The 23,188-nt window shown below is 35.8% G+C and overlaps 1 protein-coding gene across 1 annotated transcript in view; it reads left to right on the top strand.

Moving 5' to 3' along the window:
- The window catches only part of tpo (thyroid peroxidase), a gene marked incomplete at its 5' end in the record, with an annotated part of 41,857 nt that overhangs the window by 13,513 nt on the left and 5,156 nt on the right, over nucleotides 1–23,188 (top strand). The window contains 4 exons of the mRNA XM_084096326.1: nucleotides 4,229–4,699; nucleotides 13,743–14,001; nucleotides 17,718–17,888; nucleotides 20,732–20,969. Coding sequence (XP_083952452.1) covers nucleotides 4,229–4,699; nucleotides 13,743–14,001; nucleotides 17,718–17,888; nucleotides 20,732–20,969 — 1,139 coding nt within the window. The remainder of the gene's footprint in view (nucleotides 1–4,228; nucleotides 4,700–13,742; nucleotides 14,002–17,717; nucleotides 17,889–20,731; nucleotides 20,970–23,188) is intronic.

Raw genomic sequence — 23,188 nt, 5'->3', positions numbered from 1 at the left:
CGGTGAATTCCCGCTCCCATTTACTTCACAATCATATTAGAGAGACGCGCGTCACGATCTGTGCACTGCCGCGTCTCGCGCTCGCCATGCATCCAGATTCAGAATCAGTGCACCTTATGAACCATGGTGTTAACTTAAACTGCATTTCTGTCAGTGTGTGACTACAGCTCGTTAATAAACAACGTTTTTTGATTGATCCATTTCATACAATGTCCGTCTTCATTTGGCAAGTGTACTTGCGCAAAAACATTTTTCATGTTCAACTTTTGGGTTTTTTTGTGTGTGGATGCTGCTGATAAAACAGCTTCGCTGAGACTACAAAGAAACATGCATTTGTGTGTGTTTGTTCCTTTTGTAAAAGTTTCCCGGATATAACTTCCCTATTTAATGCACAATTTTCTTTACAAATTATATTATCAGCATTAGAATGTGAGTAAATGTAGCTGTGTAAAATGTAAGGGATGATGCCACCCTTCTAGAACAATGTGCATTTACGTTTAAATTCTAACATATTTAATAGCATGGAATTACAGTGTAATTAGTGTTAGCCTACTATCTTAGCCTTTTACAGTGCATTAGGTGAGGTAAACTGATAATATTAGTGATTCTCATTTATCAAAACACTAAAAGTGGTACCGTTTTGGAGAGAAATTGGGTATTTTTTAATCTCTCTATTTAACCCATCTCATGGTGTGTGATGCTGAACTATCATATGAGTTTCTAAAGGTTTTTGAATTCTTTGCAGTTATGAATATTGATATTTTATGTGCAACAACAGCATGCTCGCCTAATTTTAAATGTTTTTTTTTTTTTTCATATAATATGATTTAAATGGTGATGAGTGTACTGATTTGATGCATTTTAAAAAGATGGATGATAGATATTCTTCAATCTTTCTGACAAAGAACAAAATATAATGTGAATTACAGTATTTGCAATTTTTTTAAATTTATAAATTGTAGTGCACAGTGTTTATTATAAGGGGTTAGAATCCGCAGCTCAGTACTCAGTACTCACTACTCATGAGTATTTTTAAATAAGCTACTTTTTTACTCTTACTCAAGTAGTTTTTTGGACAAGTACTTTTTACTCTACTCACACTACATTTTTTGGAATGTAATGGTACTTTTACTTGAGTATGTTTTTTCAGTACTCTTTCCACCACTGCCAGTTTGTGATTTGTGACTACAGCCAAGTTACAGACATCTGACTAATGATTCATATTTGTTGTTTCAACTTTTTTGTGCAGCATTAAACGTTTAAGTTTAGTCGACTTGAAATGTGACTTTGTACTAAGTGACAACTTGGATATTTGAGTTGGCTAAACTTAAAATTTTAAGGCAGCACAAACACTTACTTTTTTAAGTTGAAACAATTTTAATAGTGTTTTATTATTTAAATACTATTATAGTATTTATTCATATTTTGAATGAGCTTTTATTTTTATATTTTCAGTTTTCATTTTAGTAATCTTATGTGCCTTTGTCATATACATTTATTTTTTTTATTTTTCTATAGATGTATATATTTTTTAATATTGTGTACTAGTGCAATATTATATAATACAGTATTTTATATATATAGCGCAGACTGGTCTTTTTGTTCTAGAACACATTAGCTTTACCAACCAGTGTTGTTTAAAAAATAATAATAATAAAAAAAATATATAAAAATATATATTTTATTTATTTATTTATTTACTATGTATATATATATATATTTTCTTCTTTTTTTTTTTTTACAACACAGGTTGATAAAGCTAATGTGTTCTAGAACAAAAAGACCAGTCTGCACTATATATATAACATACTGTATTATATAATATTTGGGATCCACAAAAGGGTTCTTTATAGGCTAAAAAGTTAGTAAATAAATATTTAAATATTTTAGGCTAATATTAAAATGTATTGATGTTAAATATTTAATTCATAAATGTTGAAAGTAATGTTTTGGAATTAAAACAAAACTTCAGTCCATCCCAATAGGTTCTATACAGATCATTTGTAACATAGAACCCTATAAAAAGTTCTAATTGGAACTTTGAAGTGATCTATTTAAAAGAACAATTTTTTTGTGTATGCCTTTGACAAAAACAAAAGCGATTGGCTCTTTAAATTTAAGGGCGGGGCTTTATATATCGAGCAGCACAATGGCTCTCATTCATTATTCTACGACTCTCCTGCTCATACTGTCTCTGGTGTTGTGTATTATTAATCATGAGCTACATCTTTTTTCATATGAGAGTCACCGGCAGCTTGTTTTCTGCTATTGACTGGATAAGACATTCCCCCAGACATTTCATTAGAATTATCTCTTTTGCGTTGACGTCCCGTGTCAAGGAGCGGGTTACTGTTCTCATTTTTAGAATTCATTGACAGAAGTTCATTTCGTTTAAACAGATAAAATGCCATGCGTTTCCTCAGGGGGGACGTCATTGTCTAGCGCTCGCTTTGTCTGATGAGTCAGAGGTGGGAATATATTTGACTCCGAGGACAGTTCAGGACTGTTGGTTCGGAACAACGGAGATGAATCCGGGGAATGTGGCTGAGCACTATAATTAAAAAGAAAATATATCTCATTGATTACTTCTTTATCTCCGGCGAACCTCAAACGCCACTGAAAACGGGGGTCACGGCAGCACCTTTTTGTTGGCCGGTCTGGATCCTCCGGGGCTCCAAATGCTCATAAAAATGTTGGGAGTTTGTGCCGGTTTGTAACTAATCTCACTGTCCCCAGCCAGAGGCAAGGAGGACACTTCCATAGATATACAAAATAGCTTTTTATTCATGCCCACCCTGAGCCATACACTGCATACTGCATACTAATACTCATGATAGACCGTCCGCTCTCGGCATCCGATCATAAATGACAGACAGAAAATAAACAAAAAGATTTGTGATCAATTTTGCAAGCGAGTCCATCCCTGAGGAGCGTGTTTTTACTCTTCCAAAGCTCTGGAGATTCAGAGCGTAATTGTTTATTCAACATGAAATGACATTGCATTTTACTTCCGTAATGTGAAAATTCCATAATGAGGAAAAGCAAATCGAACTGGATTTTAAACATTGGGATTTCGCAAGTGGGACGTTTAACTGTCGACTTCATTATTACGATGCATCACAAAGCAGAATGGGTGTTGTGTGCATGTGTACTTTGTGAGCAAATTAGCAACACATCCGAGACACAAGGCAGCGAGGCAATAAAACATGGAAATGAAATCATATAAACTCAGAGTCATGTGCAAATATGCTTTTTAGTTTCAGCTCAGTATTGATCTTTATGCATATTCAGAAGCATAGCCTACTCCATCGATTTAGCTCTCATTGATAATTTGCACATGAATAGATTCATATGAGGAATATAGCAGCCAGTAATTAATATTCTGTCATTTCTGCAGCCTCGTGCCATTTACAACCAGTATGATTTTTTTTTCCTTCTTCCAAGCAACAATTAAGTGGAAAAACACAGAAAAACAGCAGAAAATTAAAGCACCATGATTATAGGGCTGGGTAATAAAAATACATTTTAATCAAAGGAAAGTCATTTCAACATTAGTATCTGAACCATCTCTGGATAAATCAGACTAGAAAGCACATTAAAATCATGCAATATTCATAATGTTGCTTAGTTTTATATCACCAAAATGAATATTCAAAATATCACCCAGCCATAAAAGTCAATATGACTCATGCACTATTATTTGATATCAATGAGGGCGAATTACATTAATTTTTAGGTGAACTATTGCTATAATTGGGTATTTTCATCACTTGATTTTGCTGATATTGTTAGGCCTTTTCACTTTCATATCATGAATATATAATAAATCGGTCCACTTTATAATAAGGTTCATTAGTTAACATAAGTTAATGTATTAACTAACATGGACTAACCATGAGCAATACATTTGTTACTGTATTTATTCATCTTTGTTAACATTAGTTAATAAAAATAAAGCTGTTCATTGTTCATGTTAGTTCACAGTGCATTAACTAATGTTAACAAGATTTTAATCAAGTATTAGTAAATGATGAAATTAACATTAACAAAGATTAATAAATGCTGTATACGTGCCGTTCATTATTAGTTCATGTTAACTAATGTTAACTAACGAACCTTATTGTAAAGTGTTACCAATAAATCTTCTAGCTCCAACAGAATGTGAGAAAACTGGTGTAGAAACACTTCTGCACACAGCAATCTCTCTCTCTCTCTCTTACACACACAGATTCCCGAGGATGATAAACTGTCCAGGAATAAAAGCTGTCTCCCATTTTTCCGTTCTTCCCCGGCCTGTCTGACCGCCCAGCCCCAGCGAGAGCAGATGAACTCAGTGTCGTCCTTCATCGACGCCTCAACCGTCTACGGGCATTCAGCAGACCTGGAGAAGACGCTCCGAAACCTCTCCGGCTCCGAGGGTCTGCTGGCTGTCAATGTTAAACACACGGATGAGGGAAGGTCGTTCTTGCCCTTTGTCTCTGTCCGGTCGGCGTGCCTCCAGGGTCCCGGGTCGGAGCGGGTCGAGTGTTTCGCGGCGGGTGACAGCAGGGTGAACGAAATCCTGCCCCTGTCTGTCCTGCACACGCTCTGGGTGAGAGAACACAACCGGCTGGCCAGACACCTGACACGACTCAACCCTCACTGGGGGTCAGAGGTCATCTACCAGGAGACACGCAGGATCATTGGGGCGCTGCATCAGGTAACAGACACCGCTAAACTGTGAAAAAACACTTAAACAGATTTAAAAAGGGATAGCTTGCAATTGTTGCACTGCATATAATCATATTCTCATTATATTATATTGTCTATGATAATAATATCGTGCGATCTGACATTATTGACTAGCCTATGTCGCTCACTTTACAAAAACCAAACAAAAACACACCTAGAGTGTTTAGTCCAATACTGTACATAATATGCCCCTGTATGACTTTTAGTCTTTTATATTTATATTATTTGATATAGGCCTAGTTAAACAATATCACACGAAGAGTGGCGTTTTTTTCTCCAAATATCAGCACGATTACAAATATAATATAGATTTTATACAACAGTTCAATAATATTAAGTGACTTACAGTACATTTTAGACACAATATTGCCTGTTTCTTGCTCTATTTCCAAATAAAGCCACAGCAGGAGTGTTTTACGTTTCTGAGCAACACACAGCCGTGTTTCCTTCCTGAATGAATCAGTCCTTTTTAACAAATCGGTTGAATGAATGATTCAATGACTCACTCCTTAAGACAGTTAAATGCTTTGTTCCTGAATGAATCAGCTGTTTGAATGAATTGGTTGAATGGATGATTCAGTGACTCACTCATTAAAAACAATGGCTGCATCTGAAATCACATAATTCCCAACTATATAGTAGGCAAAAAACAGTATGTGAATTCACAGTATTCATAAAAGAGAGGACAAAAAGTACCCGGATGCTGAAAATTCAGTCACTGGAATTTTGTTAATTAAATTAATCACTGGAATAAATTACATTTTACAATATATTCACATAGAAAACAGTTATTTTAAATTGTAATAATATTTCACAATTTTACTGTTTTTATGGTGTTTTTATCAAATAAATGCAGCCTTGGTGAGCAGAAGAGACTTCGTTCAAAAACATAAAAAATCTTAATGATTCTCTTAAAATGTGTCATGATATCTATAACCATACCATAGTACTTGCATAGATTAATAAATATATATATATATATATTTGGTTTAAAGGGCACCTATTATGACTCTTTTCACAAGATGTAAAATAAGTCTCTGATGTCCCCAGAGTATGTATGTGAAGTTTTAGCTCAAAATACCCAACAGATCATTTTTTACAGCATGTTTAAATTGTCATTTTTTGGGCCACAGAAAAACGCGCTGTTTTAGTGTGTGCCCTTTAAATGCAAATTAACTGCTGCTGCCGGCCCAGGGGGCGGAGCTTCACGAGCTCGCGCTCAGAAGAACCAGAAACTCTCAGTTGCGGTGTTCATTTCGACTCGGAGTCGGACAATAATGCCCACAGAGCCAGAGAATATATGCTGTATGAGATAGAACAGGTATAGTTTAGTTTAATTATGGTTATAATTTATTTGTCATCTGCTTTTATCCACTATTAATACAAGCCTGCTGTAGCAAACCCCGTCCGAATGATGACAAAAATATACTGATGAGTTCAGTGAAGTTTATTGTACATCACACAAAAGATGAGCGTTAGTTTTACTCCAGAGAATCACAGTAAGAGCTGAATAAACACAGTATAAGTGCGCATTAAAGTCTTATCCATAAACTCTCTCTCTCCCTTTCCTTATCATCAACATACACAGCGAAGTACACAAAACACTCGTTACATTCTTACATCCAACAACAACACGCCTCAATCGCTTAGGAGACATTCTTGTCTACAGCGGCTCAAGCGGCGAACAATGGCGGATTCTGTGTTTAGCTCACTCAGGGCGGGTGTGAAGTGAACTGAAGTGTCAATCAACTGTCGTGGGAGGGGCCTGCGCAATTCTACATCACATTGCACCGAATCTGAGAACAGCTCATTCTGAGACAGTGCTTATGATTTACTGAGATTGTAAAAAAACCACTGGGTGGATTTTTATCATTCTAGGGTGGTTTTGCTCACACACTGCCAACACACATTTATGTTCAAACACCATGTAAAAGTGAATTTTGCATAATAGGTGCCCTTTAAATGCACAAGATCCTATTATCAGCTGTTTGTTAAAATGAAAACTTCTGGAGAGTAAATGCCTCCCACTGCAGTATTTTAACAAAAATAATTTCTTTGACACAATGAAACTTTGACTTCATGTGGAAATTTATGCTAAATATATTCCATAAATTACTTCTGCCGGAAAAACGTGACCTCTGATGGGCAATTACTGATTTTGAATGTCCATAATTTTGAGTCTCATTGTCTCTGCTGACCTAAAGTCACACATCAGCATTAAGAGCAGAAGAACAAACCCGTCAGAACTGAGACACAGTGTCAGTTCTGAGTCTGGACGGATGTTTTCACCTGTGCTAAAGACTAATCACATTTGACTGGAGCTGTAATTGTAGCGACAGTTTATTCCTGCATTATCAGTTTATTATGCATCATTTGTGAGTTGAAAAGAATCACACATTTTGTCTTGTTTTCCAGTACAAATATCTAAATGTTCTACTATCAAGTTACATTTAACCTGAGAAGCAAAATGGCATAAGATATTAAGTCTGAAAAATATATCAAAAGATGCTTAAAGGGGTGGTACAATGCCCTTTTCACAAGATGTAAAATAAGTCTCTGATGTCCCCAGAATGTGTATGTGAAGTTTTAGCTCAAAATACCCCACAGATATTTTTATATGGCATGTTAAAATTGTCACTTTTTGAGGGTGAGCAAAAACGCATCGTTTTGTGTCTGTCCCTTTAAATGCAAATGAGCTGCTGCTCCCGGCACAGGGGGCGGAGCTTCAACAGCTTGTGTCCTTTTACCTCACACAGACACGCACTGAACATTTCAAAAACTTTCAGCCTTTTATGTTCAAACCGGAAAGATAGAGAGACTCAAGAAGAAGTGACAACGTAGAATAAAACAGGACGTTTCTGAATGGTTAGTTGATGAATTTATGTAGCTGATGTGTAGTTATCTTCTAGTCTTTGATTAGCATATTCTGTCATGATAATCTATAAATCGTGTTCAGGGGGCGGGGTTTATGTAAATTCTAGGGTTGGTGATGTCACTAACCCGGGAGGAATGTGGTGTAGTCTCTACCAGCCGTTTGTTGTAGTCCTTAAAAAGCAATTTCTTTAAAAGCAAATATCTCCCTTTGCTTTGAACTTTGAGCGTTGTAACTTTGCAGATGTTGTTTATGCTCAAACATCAACATCACACACTAACTAAAGTTAGAAAAGTGAAATCATAATCAACCAACCCTTTAAAACTAGAACAAATACCAATTAATTAATTAATCGCACATCAAATTTGCCCCAAAAGATCATTTAAAGTCATTATTGTGTTAAATGAGAAAAGCATCAAATAGACATTACAAAAAGTAGCTTTAGAAAGAAATATTTTGATTCAACATAGAATTTTCTATACAAACTTTTAGGCTACAATGACCATGTTTCTTTTTCTTTCTTTTTTTCATAAGCTGCATCTGAATTAGTATTTAGATATATTTACAGATCGCTTATTGCAGATCAGAGCTGCATATTTACACTGTAGTTACGACTGCATAAATAATGCCATGAGATTAATGAGTTTTAAATGGGTATTAAAGGGATAGTTCACCCAAAAATGAAAATTCTGATATCATTTACTCACCCTCATGTCTTTTCAAATATGTATGACTTTCTTTCCTCTTTGGAACATAAAAGAATCAGCCAATATTGTTTCTAAAATATAACACAATATTAACTTCTTCAATAAAAATCAATATCACATGTTTCGTCACCAAACAACTGTAGGAAATGGGGCGGGGCTATGCTAATCATATTAACACCTTATTTTTTTTTCATAACAAATTAATTAAATTAACGCTTTAAATCAACATCCCTAATATATAGAATTTCAACTTTCAAAAAAGTGTACCTTTAAAGATACAGTACGACGTCTGGTTATCTGTGTTTGAAGCACCAATCATTTGCATAAACCACTTTGCATAAAATGAACTTCAACAGATTGTGTTCTGAAAATATCAAAAGTGACCCCTCTCATACAGTCATCGTTCAGTTCACAGTGTTTATGTAACCGTACAGTGACAGCGATTGATCTCTAACAGTGTTGCTTACAGTCACATATGCTATTTTTCTCTTGTCTGAAAGTGTCCAATTAAAGTCTTATGGACAGTTTCAGAAACATGATGAGCTTTAGGGGTTAAAACTCCTTTATATGTGCAGCTCTGTAAAATACAGTAGCAGTTTTCATAACAGCTTCATAACGGCTCGTGTCTTATGATTCAGAACAGTGTTGCTTTAGTGTCAATCAGACATATTATTATAGTTCATAATATTCTGAGTTTGCTTTTATTTTACCTGTGTATTTTCTGTTTTCATTTAAAGTTTTAGTAATTTTGTTGTGCTTTTGTCATTTTTATTTGTTTTCATGTCCATTTTTTTTTTAGCAATTTTTTATTTTAGTTTTAGTTATTTTATTTAGGACATCAAGTTAAACTTAATGAAAATGAGAAATGTTATCTTGGTAACTATCTGTATAAAACAAAAGAAAATGTAATTATAAGTTTTTATCCATTTTATTTCAGATATAATTTATATTATTTCAAGTAACAGAAGTTGTTTATGGTATTTAAAATGTTTAGTAATTTTGTACTGTTATTGTCATTTTATTAGTTTTTTTATTTATTTTGAACATCTAACAAAAATCTATTATTATTAAAACTATTATTAATTAGTTTTTGTTTTTAAACATGTCTAACAAAAAACAAAAACGTATTATTATATATTATTATTAATTAGTTTTTGTTTTTATTAAACATGTTTAAAAAGCAACGACTAATTAATAATAATATCAATAATAAATAAAAATCATATTAAATAATAATTACTTCTTTAATTCAATTGAATAATTATAATATTTTTTAGTATTATTACTATTTATTTTTATTACTATTATTAAATAGTTGTTTGTTTTCTAATGTCTAACATTCACACAACAAAACATTTATGATGTCACTGTATGTCTTTGCATTAGGGACAGTTCACCTAAAAATGAAAACTCATGGAACGACATGAGATCGGAATAATTTTAAGATTTGTCATTAAGGTGTTCACTCACTTAGAAGGCGGTGCACATACTTTCAGCCATGCATGTGATCTATTATTAAACGTTACAGTATAGATGCCTCTTTGAATGCAGTTAAATGATGAATCTGATGAATCCTGCGGTGAACAGACAGAGAAACAGATTCGCCACACTGGGCAGAGAAGAAGTGCAGGGATTAAAGGCCTTGAGCCGTGGACGTATAAGCCTCCTCCTCTCCAAGCGGTCCTCGCCGAATCAAAGACACATTTGATCGCTCACACAAGCATCTCTAAGGTTGAATGCCGCCCGGGCCCCAGAAATTAAAGTGGCAGAGAAAGTGACAGTAAAGTAGTGAAATGGCACACATCAAGCGAGCGCAGTGTTTTAACAAAGTCCCGCAGGGCCCGACTTCACACAACCAGTTAAAACCGTTTCCAGTCCTGCCGTATTAGGGTTTATGGACAGCGGGTTTCGATTTATACGTCCCCTCTGTGTCAGTCAGACACGCTTCTGAAACATCTCTGAAACGCTGGACTATATTCATAACAGCGATAAGACTGGATGAATTTTTGAGGCGTATCACAGGGAGAAAGAGCCGTACAATCTCATCTTATCTCCAGGCACAGGATGTCCCGCACGACCATCTCTCACAGCCAGATTTGTGTACAATATCCCCCATAGACCCAGTCCCATTCGCATTAGTGAGCAAATGAACCGTGCGCTTCTCAAATTTGCATATACAGATTTCAGATTCAGAGTATCATTTAGCAGATCTCTGGATTTTGTGGCCTGGGGCACATAGAAGTGTGTTCAGAATTACAATTTTTAAGTTTTTGTTCTTGTGAAAATGTGTCTTTGATGATGCTGTCCTGGAAAGATGTTAAACTGCTAAATCTGCAAAATGCATTAGATCTGTTCCAAAAGCGAGTGTGCCTCCTACCTAGACAGCATCTTATTTTTTTGTCATAGGCAATTCTTAGGCAGCACAGCCACAGCCAATTCCAGAAAGCATCGCAAATTAAGTTGAAGTACTAAAATTACTTTAGTCCGTAACTTTTTTTAGTTAAAAATGATCCAAAATAAATGTTTGAGCAAGTACATAACCAGCCAGTGTTCAACACTCTCTGCTTGCCGTAGCTCGATTCAACACGGTAAGATTGTAATAATGTTTTTAACTCCAGTGGTACTGGTGGATTTCCGCGGGACATTCGAGCATGTCTTTGCGTCATTCCGTCACATCTGTCCGCATAAAGAAGAGTCTCGGCTAGTCGGATATGAGTGTGAGGATGCTGGAGGTTATAGCCTTTTCTCACAGCACTTGATATAATTAAACTTAGCAATTTAATGGCGGATCCAGAAAGGTTCAAACGACACTCACCCGATTCACCCGTTGAAAAACGCGAAAGACTTCGGAGTGTCTACAGAGAAAAAGAGACTGCAACCGGCCCATGCGAAAACAAGGATAATATCGGAAGGGCATTAAATGTCACGCAATGCTGATGTTGTTAACATTAACAATTTGAGAACAAGTATAATTTGCACGGTTTGACGTGATATGATGAGCGATCGTTAGATTTAATCAGCGCGATTTACTGCAATGCTTTTTTCTCTTAGTTGGTCAGAACAAAAGTGGATGTTATTTGTTCAGAACATTTTCCAGTGAAAATTCTTATGTTGGTCAAACTTTCAAAAAGTATAATCTGTGACTGCGAATGCCAGGATCCACACCGGCGGCGACTGACAGCCGCACATTCTCCTCAAAACATTGGATTCATCCGTGCTGTGCCGTGCCGAGGCACAACCCACGTACAGCTGATAACTCCGCGAATAACTGCAATTGCAGATTTCGAACAGAGATGGCGACAAAGAGGAAAAAACTACAGACTGCAGCTTTAAACTAAAACTGACTAAAAAATCTTGCGTACTGAGTGAATAGATACTGAATTTGAATTTCACGCCCACTAAAAAAGTATGTCCTATAAAGTATGTGTAAGTGTGTGTAGTATGAATATAATCTGGATGTACTACATTCACCATGATGTCATTATCATGTGACCATCCAGTGTCAGGTACGTCACTTCACTGTCATTCACAAATCCTCTCCTGAGGCCTCATGGGATAGTAAAGTGTCCATCAAATGCACACTTCAGAATCTAACCGGAAGTGATAGATCATATACTATTTTCATATACTAGGAATTCAGACCTACTACTTTGTTGGCGTACAGTTTTTTGTAAACTATACTGAAGGGAAGAATTCGATTTCGGACACAGCGTTGGTTTATACAGATGTGTAAAATGCATTAGATCTGTCCAGAAACCTAGTGTGCCTCCTACCTAGACAGCATCTTTCATAATCATAAGCACACTTAGGCAATTCATCATCAGCATGCCAGAGCCAATCCCAGAATGCATTGCAACCAGCTAAATTCAATGTTGTTATTGTTGACTAAAACTAAGAAAAAATAAATAAACATTTTGTTAATTGATATAAAGCTAAAACAAGATAAAATATCAAATGATAAACTTTAACTTAAAAATGTAAACAAAAATGAGAAATGTTGCAAAATAAGTGTTATTTAAAGCTAAAAAATGAAATAAAAATAAATGAAAGCTAAATAGAAGTAGCCTACTTAAAAATAAAAATGACTAAATTACTAATCTAATTTTAATGAAATCTGTATATAAAAATAAAAGCTAATTCAAAATCTTAATAAATACTGTATATAAATAGCACTGGAAAAAAATCTCGTTTTTTCAGTACAAATATCTAAACATTCTTAAATCAAGATACATTTACGTTAGAAGCAAAATGACTTAAGTTATTAAATCTTGTTTTATGAAAATTGTATCAAAGTTGAGAGAGTTTATGCTTAATATAAGAAAAAAATTCTGCCAATGAGGTCAGAAAAATAATCGTGTTTTCCTTTAGAATTTTTCTGACCGCAGAAACAGTTGTAAAAAAAAAATCATAAACTCACTTTATTTTGATACATTTTCCAGTAAATACGACTTCACCAGGAGCGACTAGGATATCAATATTAGGAGGCTAATGAGGGTATGATTTTAAACAAATAATAATTTAATATTGTTAGTATACTAGGGTAGGCATGAACAATTCAGGTTCTATACTACCTACATTCCCTGAATATTGAATATAAATAATCAGCTAATATTCATTAAAATTCATTAAGAATATAGACAAACCTAATATTACTGTAAATGTCTAGACTGGCATTATATGGGTAAATTATTTTGTTATATATATATATATATATATATATATATATATATATATATATTTCAACACGTAATGTTTTAAACACTATTATTGTTTTTTTTGGGGCTTTTTTTTATTCTGCATTTGTGCAGTAAAATTAACTTGAAAAAAGATCTACATTTATTATTTTCATTCATGGGATAACATGGAAAATGTGGCATGCTTTAGTGGAGGATTTCTGTCAACTGGTGGAAAACAAACACTTTTAACATGAAAATGACCTGAAATTATTTTATAAGTTATAAATGATATTATTTTACCAGTATATGGCAGCAGAGGACCACTCATCTTATTTGCCATTTCCACTCTCTTTTATGTTTTGCTTTTGGATTTATTATCAGATTAATATTATGATACAACTGGGTGGAAATTTCGGGTCGCTAAAGCCCTTCTAAAATGTGATGACTATGATGCCTATGGACTTCACATCTTAAGTCATTTTGCTTATCAAGTAAATGTATCTTGATAAAAATATTTTTTAGATATTTGTAATGGACAACAAGACAAAAATACTAAGTAAGAAAATACTTTTTGAAAGAAATGCTGATCATAAATTCTCTTATGTGATTCAGTACCAAAAATATAAATGAAAAGAATTCAGTCTAAATAAAACAAGCTATTATAGCCCGTATTTGTGTCACTATCTTAGCATCGAGTGTCTGTGGTTCATGTTGGCAGTAAATACCGACTCTCTCTTTATATTGTTGTTCTTGCAGATCATAACCATGAGAGATTACGTTCCAAAAATCATTGGACGGGCAGCTTTCGATGAGTATATCGGACCGTACGAGGGTTATAACGACTCAGTGAATCCTTCAGTGTCAAACGTGTTCGCCACGGCTGCGTTCCGCTTCGGTCATGTGACCATCTCACCTGTGCTCGCGAGACTCAACCAGAGCTTCCAGGAACACGAGCGCTTCCCTTCTCTGAGTCTTCATCAGACCTTCTTCAGCCCGTGGAGACTCGTACAACAAGGTTCCTGATCCTTTCTTTCTGATCCAGCCAGACCTTTGATCATCACTGGAGAGTCTGAACCACTTTACACTTTATTCTGATCAAGAGCGTGCGTGAGAGAGAGGGAGAGAGAGAGAGAGAGAGAGAGAGAGACTGAGAGTGTGTGTGTGTGTGTGTGTGTGTGAGAGAGAGAGAGAGAGTGTGTGTGTGTGTGTGTGTGTGAGAGAGACTGAGAGAGAGAGTGTGTGTGTGTGTGTGTGTGTGTGTGTGTGAGAGAGAGAGAGAGAGAGTGTGTGTGTGTGTGTGTGTGTGTGTGAGAGAGAGAGAGAGAGTGTGTGTGTGTGTGTGAGAGAGGCTGAGAGAGAGAGTGTGTGTGTGTGTGTGTGTGTGTGTGCGTGTGTAAGAGAGACTGAGAGAGAGAGAGAGTGTGTGTGTGTGAGAGCGTGTGTGTGCACGTGTGTAAGAGAGACTGAGAGAGAGTGTGTGTCTGTGTGTGTGTGTGTGTGTGTGTGTGCATGTGCGTGTGTGAGAGAGACTGAGAGAGAGTGAGTGTGTGTGTGAGTGAGTGTGTGTATGAGTATGTGTGTGTGTGTATGTGCGTGTGTGAGAGAGACTGAAAGAGAGTGTGTGTGTGAGCGTGTGTGTGTGTGTGCGTGTGAGAGATTGAGAGTGTGTGTGAGCGTGTGTGTGTGTGTGTGTGAGTGTGCGTGTGTGAGAGAGACTGAAAGAGTTTGTGTGTGTGAGTGTGTGTGCGTGTGTGAGAGAGACTGAGAGAGAGTGTGTGTGTGTGTGTGTGTGCTGATGATAGAGACTGCTGGAGACCCAAGTTGATAAGAAAGAAGTAAAAGAGTTTCAGGAAAGGCTGATTCATGCGAACATGTCCAGACAAGGGACAGAAATATTGAATATGTCAGTATTAAATTATTACTGCTGCAACTGGCAGACTCATTAATGAAGCACTGAATAATTTCTCTCATTCGGTTTCTAACGGAATGATTTATAGTTTTAAGTTAAACTCAGTTGCACATCAAGAGGACATTTTACATACATTCTGATTTATAGAAGACAACCTGACAACAACAAAAGCAAATCCAAACATGAGGAGAAAACAACCAAAACCAGGAACAATAGGAATAGAAAATACATTCAACATAAGAGTCATTAAACACAAAACAGAACAGAAACGTTGCTCAGCATTTTACATCAATTATATTTGGTGTTCAAATTGGTATTCTTATTTCTGATTCTTATTAAGGCGAGACACTACAGGTGAATAGGGTACATTTTTTAAATAATCGATATCACCATGAAACTTCCAGTTGATTACTTACACAAGTATATAAAAAAAATGTATTACAAGTTTTAGAAATTTGTGTTTAATTATGCAAATGATGCATTATCTCATTAAATATGCGTGATTTTGCATATATTTTCGGTAGATAGATCTGAACATATGATAAAGCCTAGTGAAAAATTCTTTTTTCATTTTGTTTACACACAAGATGAAAAAAAAAAAATTAGAGGGATTTTAGGATGCTTTCATTACCTAAATCAAAATATACTGTCCATAGCCTTAAAAAATCGATTTTCGCCATATTTTTTTTTATTAAAATGTCGCATAAATCAGGCCAGGAATGATTTATTAACAAATCCCTCTGAAAATATCTTCAGAATAAGTGTATAACTGGAACGTTTGGTGTACACAGGTGCTACATAGGCTGAGATGTTTGTACTGGAGAATGACAAAAAAAACTCATTTTGAGAAAACGGTGTCGGATTTTTCCCTATCTAGCTCCTACTCTAAGTCTACCGGGGTCGTCTCCAATCGACGTTCTCCCTAACGTCTCCAATCGACGTTTAATAAATAGTCTACCGGGGACGTCTCCAATCGACGTTCTCCCTGGGCTGTCTCCAATCGACGATCCCTAACGTCTCCAGTCGACGTTTAAAGAGGTGGTATAATGCCCTTTTCACAAGATGTAAAATAAGTCTTTGATGTCCCCAGAGTGTGTATGTGAAGTTTTAGATCAAAATACCCCACAGATATTTTTATATGGCATGTTAAAGTTGTCACTTTTTGAGGGTGAGCAAAAACACACCGTTTTTATGTCTGTCCCTTTAAATGCAAATGAGCTGCTGCTCCCGGCACAGTGGGCGGAGCTACAACAGTTTGTGTCCCTTTACCTCACACAAACATGCACTGGAAATTTCAAAAACTTTTAGCCTTTTATGTTCAAACCGGAGTCAGACAATGATGGAGAGACTCTAGAAGAAGTGACAACATGTAGAAGCAACAGGACATTTCTGAATGGTTAGTTGATATATTTATGTAGCTTATGTGTAGTTATCTTCTAGTCATTGATTAGCATATTCTGTCTTGATAATCTATAAATCGCATTCCCGGGGGCGGGGTTTATGTAATTTTTAGGGTTAGTGATGTCACTAACCCGGGAGGAATGTGGTGTAGTCTCTACCAGCCGTTTGTTGTAGTAAAAAGCGATTTCTGTAAAAGCAAATATCTCCCTTTGCTTTGAACTTTGAGCGTTGTAACTTTGCAGATGTTGTTTATGCTCAAACAGCAACATTACACACTAAAGTTAGAAAAGTGAAATCATATTCAACCACCCCTTTAATATATAGTCTACCTAACTAACTTGCTTCCCTAACTAGCTTTCTTCCTGCGCAGGAATAATCGACAAACAGACCTTAGCAAATGTCCTTTAAATGCTTTAATCACGGTCGGAGGATCTCTCGAGCAGTTCTCAGAGAATCTCCCCCAAGAAGAAGCAAGGCCGGAGGATCTCAGACAAATTCCATTGAGAATCCCACCAGCTAACACGAATACAACAGTTTTTATAGAATGTCATGCTGCATTACATAATTTCCCCCCACAATTTGATTGGTTTTCAGAGACAAACCCTTCTGTTACCAGGTAAAGCAAACTTTGTTTTAATGATTACTTCATTGTTAATCACAAGGTTCAAATTTAGTCATCTGTCTAGTTTCAATTCCCATATTTGTTATTTTTACACTCACACAACCAAAGTAAAAGGGGTATGGCAACAAAACATACAACATTCAAAAACACAGGACAGAACAGTTTAGTACATTGTGTTTCAAAGTGTCATCATGTTAGGCCTGAAAAGAGAAATAAGGTTAGATTACCTTGTATTAATATACAGTTTACTATTTTATCTATTAAAAATCCACCACAACGGCATTTAAAGATTTAAATAGCTCTAAATGAGATTTCGTCATTAGCTTTAAACCCCCCTTTGGACATTCACGATTGGTTACTGATAGAAAGGAAATGCCCATATTTGGGTTGCACAGCGTTGTGCAGGAGACTCAGAGCTTTACAACGATACCCGTCATGACTGACTTCAGTAAACAGTTGTAACTCGGCGTGTCGCGTTGGAATGCTAACTTCTTGGTAAATTCGGGAGAAACTTACCGCCGCAAGTAAACAAAATGTAATAAAATAAACATCTTAATGTATATTTTCAACGTTTTCTTTATAGCAGCTTGAAAGAACACATATTGAAGGAGTAAACTAGCCCAAAACCTCAAAACTGACCACTTCATGAAAAATCAATGTTTTTGCCTGCCGTGTCTCGCCTTAAGGGGAAATGAAGTCAGCAGCTCCCAAGCACTGTGATCCACACATTTGCAGATCTCTGTGTGTGTGTGTGTGTGTGTGTTGGTCAGTGTTTGATGGCATGTGTTGTTCTCTGAAGGTGGTCTGGACCCGGTTCTGCGAGGTCTTCTGGGACGTCCTGCTGTCCTCCAGAACCAGGAACATCTCATGACAGAAGAACTGACGGAGAGACTCGTGGTCCTCAACATCCCGGAGACTGTGGATCTGGCGGCTCTGAACCTGCAGCGAGGACGAGATCACGGCTTACCAGGTGACACATCAGAACGCTTATTATTACTGACACTTAAAGGGTTAGTTCACCCAAAAATGAAAACTCTGTCAGTAATTACTCGTCGCCCTCATGTTGTTCCAACCCCGTAAGACTTTCGTTCATCTTCAGAACACAAATTAAGATATTTTTGATTAAATCTGAGAGCTGTCTCACTCCTTCATAGGCTTCTCTGTAATTGAGATCTGCCATCCCAGAAAGTTAGTAAAGACATCGTTAAAATAGTCCAAGTGACTACAGTGGCTCAACCTTAAGTTTATCAAGCGACGAGAATACTTTTTGTGCGCAAAAAACAAACAAAAATAACGACTTTATTCCACTATTCATTTTCTTCAGTGTTTCTCTGAGTGAGTTCACGTAGTGTAACAGCGCAGCGCTTCTGGGTTGTACGTCAGAACGCAGGCGACGCGAAGCAGAGCTTGAATCAGTCTGAACGGGGTTGTATTCGCTATAACAACCGCCTCGCTCTACATTATCCCACTTATTACATGGCTACCTACCAAATAAATCAATAATTTGACACAAAATATTGATTTAAAAACGATTGTATTGCTTCCGCTAAAGAAAATAGTCCGTTCCGTCTCTACGGTTAGAATCCTGCGTCCATAGCAACGCTCTGTTTTTCATGGCAACGGTGTGTTATACTTAGCAGCGGCTGTTATCAAGAAATAACACACCGCATTCTACATTAGAATTCAACCAAGCTATGTAATAATATTATTTAATGCACACGTGCTAACATGAACTAAAAATGAACATTTTTTTACAAAGATGAATAAATGAATAAATACTGTAACAAATGAATTGCATATTGCTATTTGATGTTAGTTATTATATTAACTGTTAATGTGACCTTATCGTAAAGTTTTACCTAATCTTTTTTTAATGAACTTGAATCAGAACCAGAGTTTAATTCTTTACAGTAGTTGTCAATTATTTGTTATTTAATAAACACATCAGTAACAAACACTTTATTCTGATGCTCCACTTTAGACATTCTAATAACTTTGCAACTCCACACACAAAAATATAAACTCTAAAATGCTCCTCATAGCTCTAACCATCGCCAAGAAAACTATCCTCATGAACTGGAAAACTCGTAACAATATACACATTAACCACTGGAAAAATCTTATTACAGACTTCATTACAATGGAATACACATCTCCCCCTTATAATTATGCATCTGAAACCGACCTCTGCCATCCAACACTTCTGACCTATGACAACTATGAATCCCTTCTCTCTTCTCAACTCCACTCCGACTCCTCCCAAAAAAACAAAACAAAAAAACTTTGCAACTCCATGTCAACTATTGCAGTGATTAGAGTATTACTGGAATTATATATATATATATATATATATATATATATATATATATATATATATAATTATAATTATTAGTATATAGTATATATTAATATATATTAGTAGACTGTCTGCTTCATATCTGCTAACACTTAGTTTAGGGTTGTTCAATTCCTTCCTCGAGTCCATTTACTTTACATCAAAATAGGGTCAGGAAATAATACAAGATTGCAGTGGTTATTACACACTTCATTTTACAACTCGCTTTTAGCATGATGGTCCAATTTAGTCCAATTTAGCACTGAAATTACCTTGACTTGATGAGTGTCTATCAACATCAATGTCGTGACCTAGCTGTTGCGTTACATAATTTTACAGAGGGATAAATCATGAGAAACAGCCGTGGTCGAATATTATGTCAGAATTAACCCTCTGGTGCTCTTCGCGTGTCAGTCAAAAATGACCAATTTTTTTTTTTTTTTTTTTTCAATGAAATGAATGTACTGTATTTTAGTTTGATAATGTTTTTAGTGGTGCTTGCAAAAGGCAAGGCATCACTATTGTTATTGCTCATACTTCTTCTTCTGTGATAATGTGGTAAATCATGGTAAACCATGCTAGAAAGATGAATGATAAATCATAATAAATCATACTATAAGGTGGTATATCATGGTATCGCAACATTGTTAATTGTGTTAGCATCTGCCCAGTGCCAAGTTTTGCCACTGCAAGTACCACTCATATTTTCTTCAGGAAATGTACATTCTAGTTTAATTTAATATTTTGTGTTTTTAGGGCATTTTATGGTACCAAATTATATTTATGCAGTAATTATCCATTTATTTACTTTTTGAGCATAGACCTGAAAATGAAATTTCCAACTTAAACTGTCGTAAATCTTGAATGCTTAGAGAGCAACAGACTGAAGTTTGATCGCTTTTCAAAGACGACACTTGGCGGATTATTGCTGAAGTGAAAAAAGTAAAAAAAAAGAAAAAAAGTGAACTTTGTTTATTGTTATGAAAAATGCACAAAAATACCACTATACTATAAATACTACTATTTTTCATATATCATCGTAAGATGTTGTTTGGCTGCAGTACCAAAAGTTTTCACTAGAGGAAATTCAGGTTGGAAATTCATCTCCCATTCATTTCCAATGCGCTCATTTTTGACCATGAGGAGCACAAGCTGATTTTTTTTTTCAGGACCATTTAACCTTTTTGATTCATCCATGATTTTTTTGTGTGTGTGTGTGTGTGTTTTCACATAGCAAGTGCCAGAACCTTTACCAAGTTTCGTACCATTCCGATGAAGTAAAAAGAATAAAAAAAAACGTAAAAAATTTTGGTCAAGAATTACCAAAGAGAGAAAGAAGGATATTAATATACTAGTCTACTGATACTCTGATGAGAGTTAGCTGACATGTAGTTGTATAATGTCAAAAGTGGACCATCGTAATAAACAAGTCGAAAGTGGACCTGTAGTGGATCTGTAAACCCGTCTTTCTCCTGCAGGTTACAATGAGTGGAGGGTTTTCTGTGGGTTAGACCGAGTTGAAACCCGATCAGATCTGGCAGAGGTGGTCGGGAGTGATGTTTTGGCAGAGAAAGTAATGGATGTGTATGGACATCCGGACAGCATGGATGTGTGGCTGGGAGGAGTTCTGGAACGGCCGGTGTCTGGAGCCAGGACTGGAGAACTCTTCACATGTTTGATCGGGAAACAGATGAAGATGCTGAGGGAAGGAGACAGGTGAGGTCTGAGACACTGCTCAACTACTGTTAACCTGAGTCAGATTTACTTCCATAGCGCTTTATACAATACAGATTGTTTCAAAGCAGCTTCACTGTAATAAACAGGAAAATAACATTCATTGATGAAAACTTCAATAACAGGGAACGATCTTTGGCTAAAGTTCTCGCAAGGTTCTCCAGCAAATGTTCTTCCAGTAACATTAATAGAACGTTCGTTTAAAGTTATCTGGTCTTTAATAATGTTCTCAAAACATTATTGATATTTCTGAAGTATGTTTGTTGCACATTCGTCGCATGCTTTTTTAAATGCAACTACTTGTTTTGGAATGTTCAGAGAACATTCTAAAGTAACGTTCCTATAATGTTTAAAATGGAATGTTTCCTTAACATTCGCATAACCAAAAAAAAACAGTTTTTTAAGACTTTAAAAAAAATGAACAACAAAGAAATAACGTTTTCAAAACTTAATAAGAACGTAAGCGAAACGATATTTTCTTAGAACATAATTTGGTTAGTTTTGATTAAATGGAATGCGGAAAATGGAATTTTGATAAAATGGAATATATCCGTAACTGGACGTTTTTAATGTTCAGAGTGCAACAAAGACATAACGTTTTCAAAACTTAATGAGAACGTTAGAGAAATATTCTTAGAACATATTTTTGTTAGTGGGGAAGCAGCTGTAAAAAGACAGAGTTCAATAGTGCCCGTCCACGTTTTCAGCATTGTTGGTTCCGGAAGTATTTTTTCCGTTCATTTCTCCCATAGGGATTTCAAAAAAAGTCTTCATTAAAGCATTATAAGCCATGAACCAAACCAACCAGGTATGAGGAGAATCACAACACTATAAACGTTGATTTGAAGCAAAAAAGTCATTGAAAATCGGACAAAAATACAAAAGTACAAGACTGTGTTTAGTGAGGGAAAGATCTACAATCCCATGAAGCAAATTAAAAACGATTTAGAAATATAAAACTACTCATTTAAAAATGTTATAAAAACAATATATTTTAAGATTATTGCAAAATATGCATATATATTGAAATAATTAAGTATTTTGAGAGTGTAGCGGGATCGACTTGATTACAATCACAGTGCTTCATAGGAGTGGGCGGAGCTAAATAAATCTTTTGCCACTTTCTGATTGGTAAATTTTCTGTACTTTAGTAATTTAGTTTTTCACTGTTTAGCACAATTATTTAAAAAAAATAATTTAAAGGTGTGGTTGATTATGATTTCACTTTTCTAACTTTAGTTAGTGTGTAATGTTGCTGTTTGAGCATAAACAACACCAGCTAAGTTACGACGCTCAAAGTTCAAAGCAAAGGGAGATATTTGCTTTTAAAGAAATCGCTTTTTAAGGACTACAACAAACGACTGGTAGGAACTACACAACATTCCTCCCGGGTTAGTGACATCACCAACCCTAAAATTGACATAAACCCCGCCCCCTGAACACGATTTATAGATTATCAAGACAGAATATGCTAATCAATGACTAGAAGATAACTACACATAAGCTACATAAATTCATCAACTAACCATTCAGAAACGTCCTGTTGCTTCTACATGTTGTCACTTCTTCTTGAGTCTCTCCATCATTCTGACTTCGGTTTGAACATAAAAGGCTAAAAGTTTTAGAAATTTCCAGTGCATGTCTGTGTGAGGTAAAATGACACAAACTGTTGAAGCTCCGCCCCCTGTGCCGGGAGCAGCAGCTCATTTGCATTTAAAGGGACACACATAAAAATGGTGCGTTTTTGCTCACCCTCAAAAAGTAACAATTTTAATATGCTATATAAAAATATCTGTGGGGTATTTTGATCTAAAACTTCACATACACACTCTGAGGACATCAGAGATTTATTTTACATCTTGTGAAAAGGGCATTATACCACCCCTTTAAAATAATGCGGGCTGATGGCTTCAAATACCATTGATTAACAACATTGGAGCTCACATTAGGTCTGTTTTTAAAGATTAATAAGTTATCGTTCAAAACAATTTCCCTATGGAGAAAATGAGTTTTCACATCCAGAACCCGGCTGTTGAACTCTATGGTGTCATTATTCAGCTCAATTCTGTTCAGTGTTGATTCAGTTCTGTTCAATAACTGTGTAAAAGTTGATCAATTCTGAAATGAGTTCAGTTCAGCTTTAAGCAGCTGAAGACAATAGTGCCATTATTCAATAAATAGTCATGCAGTTCTGCTTTGAC

The sequence above is a fragment of the Abramis brama genome, assembly GCF_963993115.1.
Source record: "Abramis brama genome assembly, chromosome: 21".
Classification (NCBI taxonomy): domain Eukaryota; kingdom Metazoa; phylum Chordata; class Actinopteri; order Cypriniformes; family Leuciscidae; genus Abramis; species Abramis brama.
This window is presented reverse-complemented; position numbering and strand designations above follow the sequence as displayed.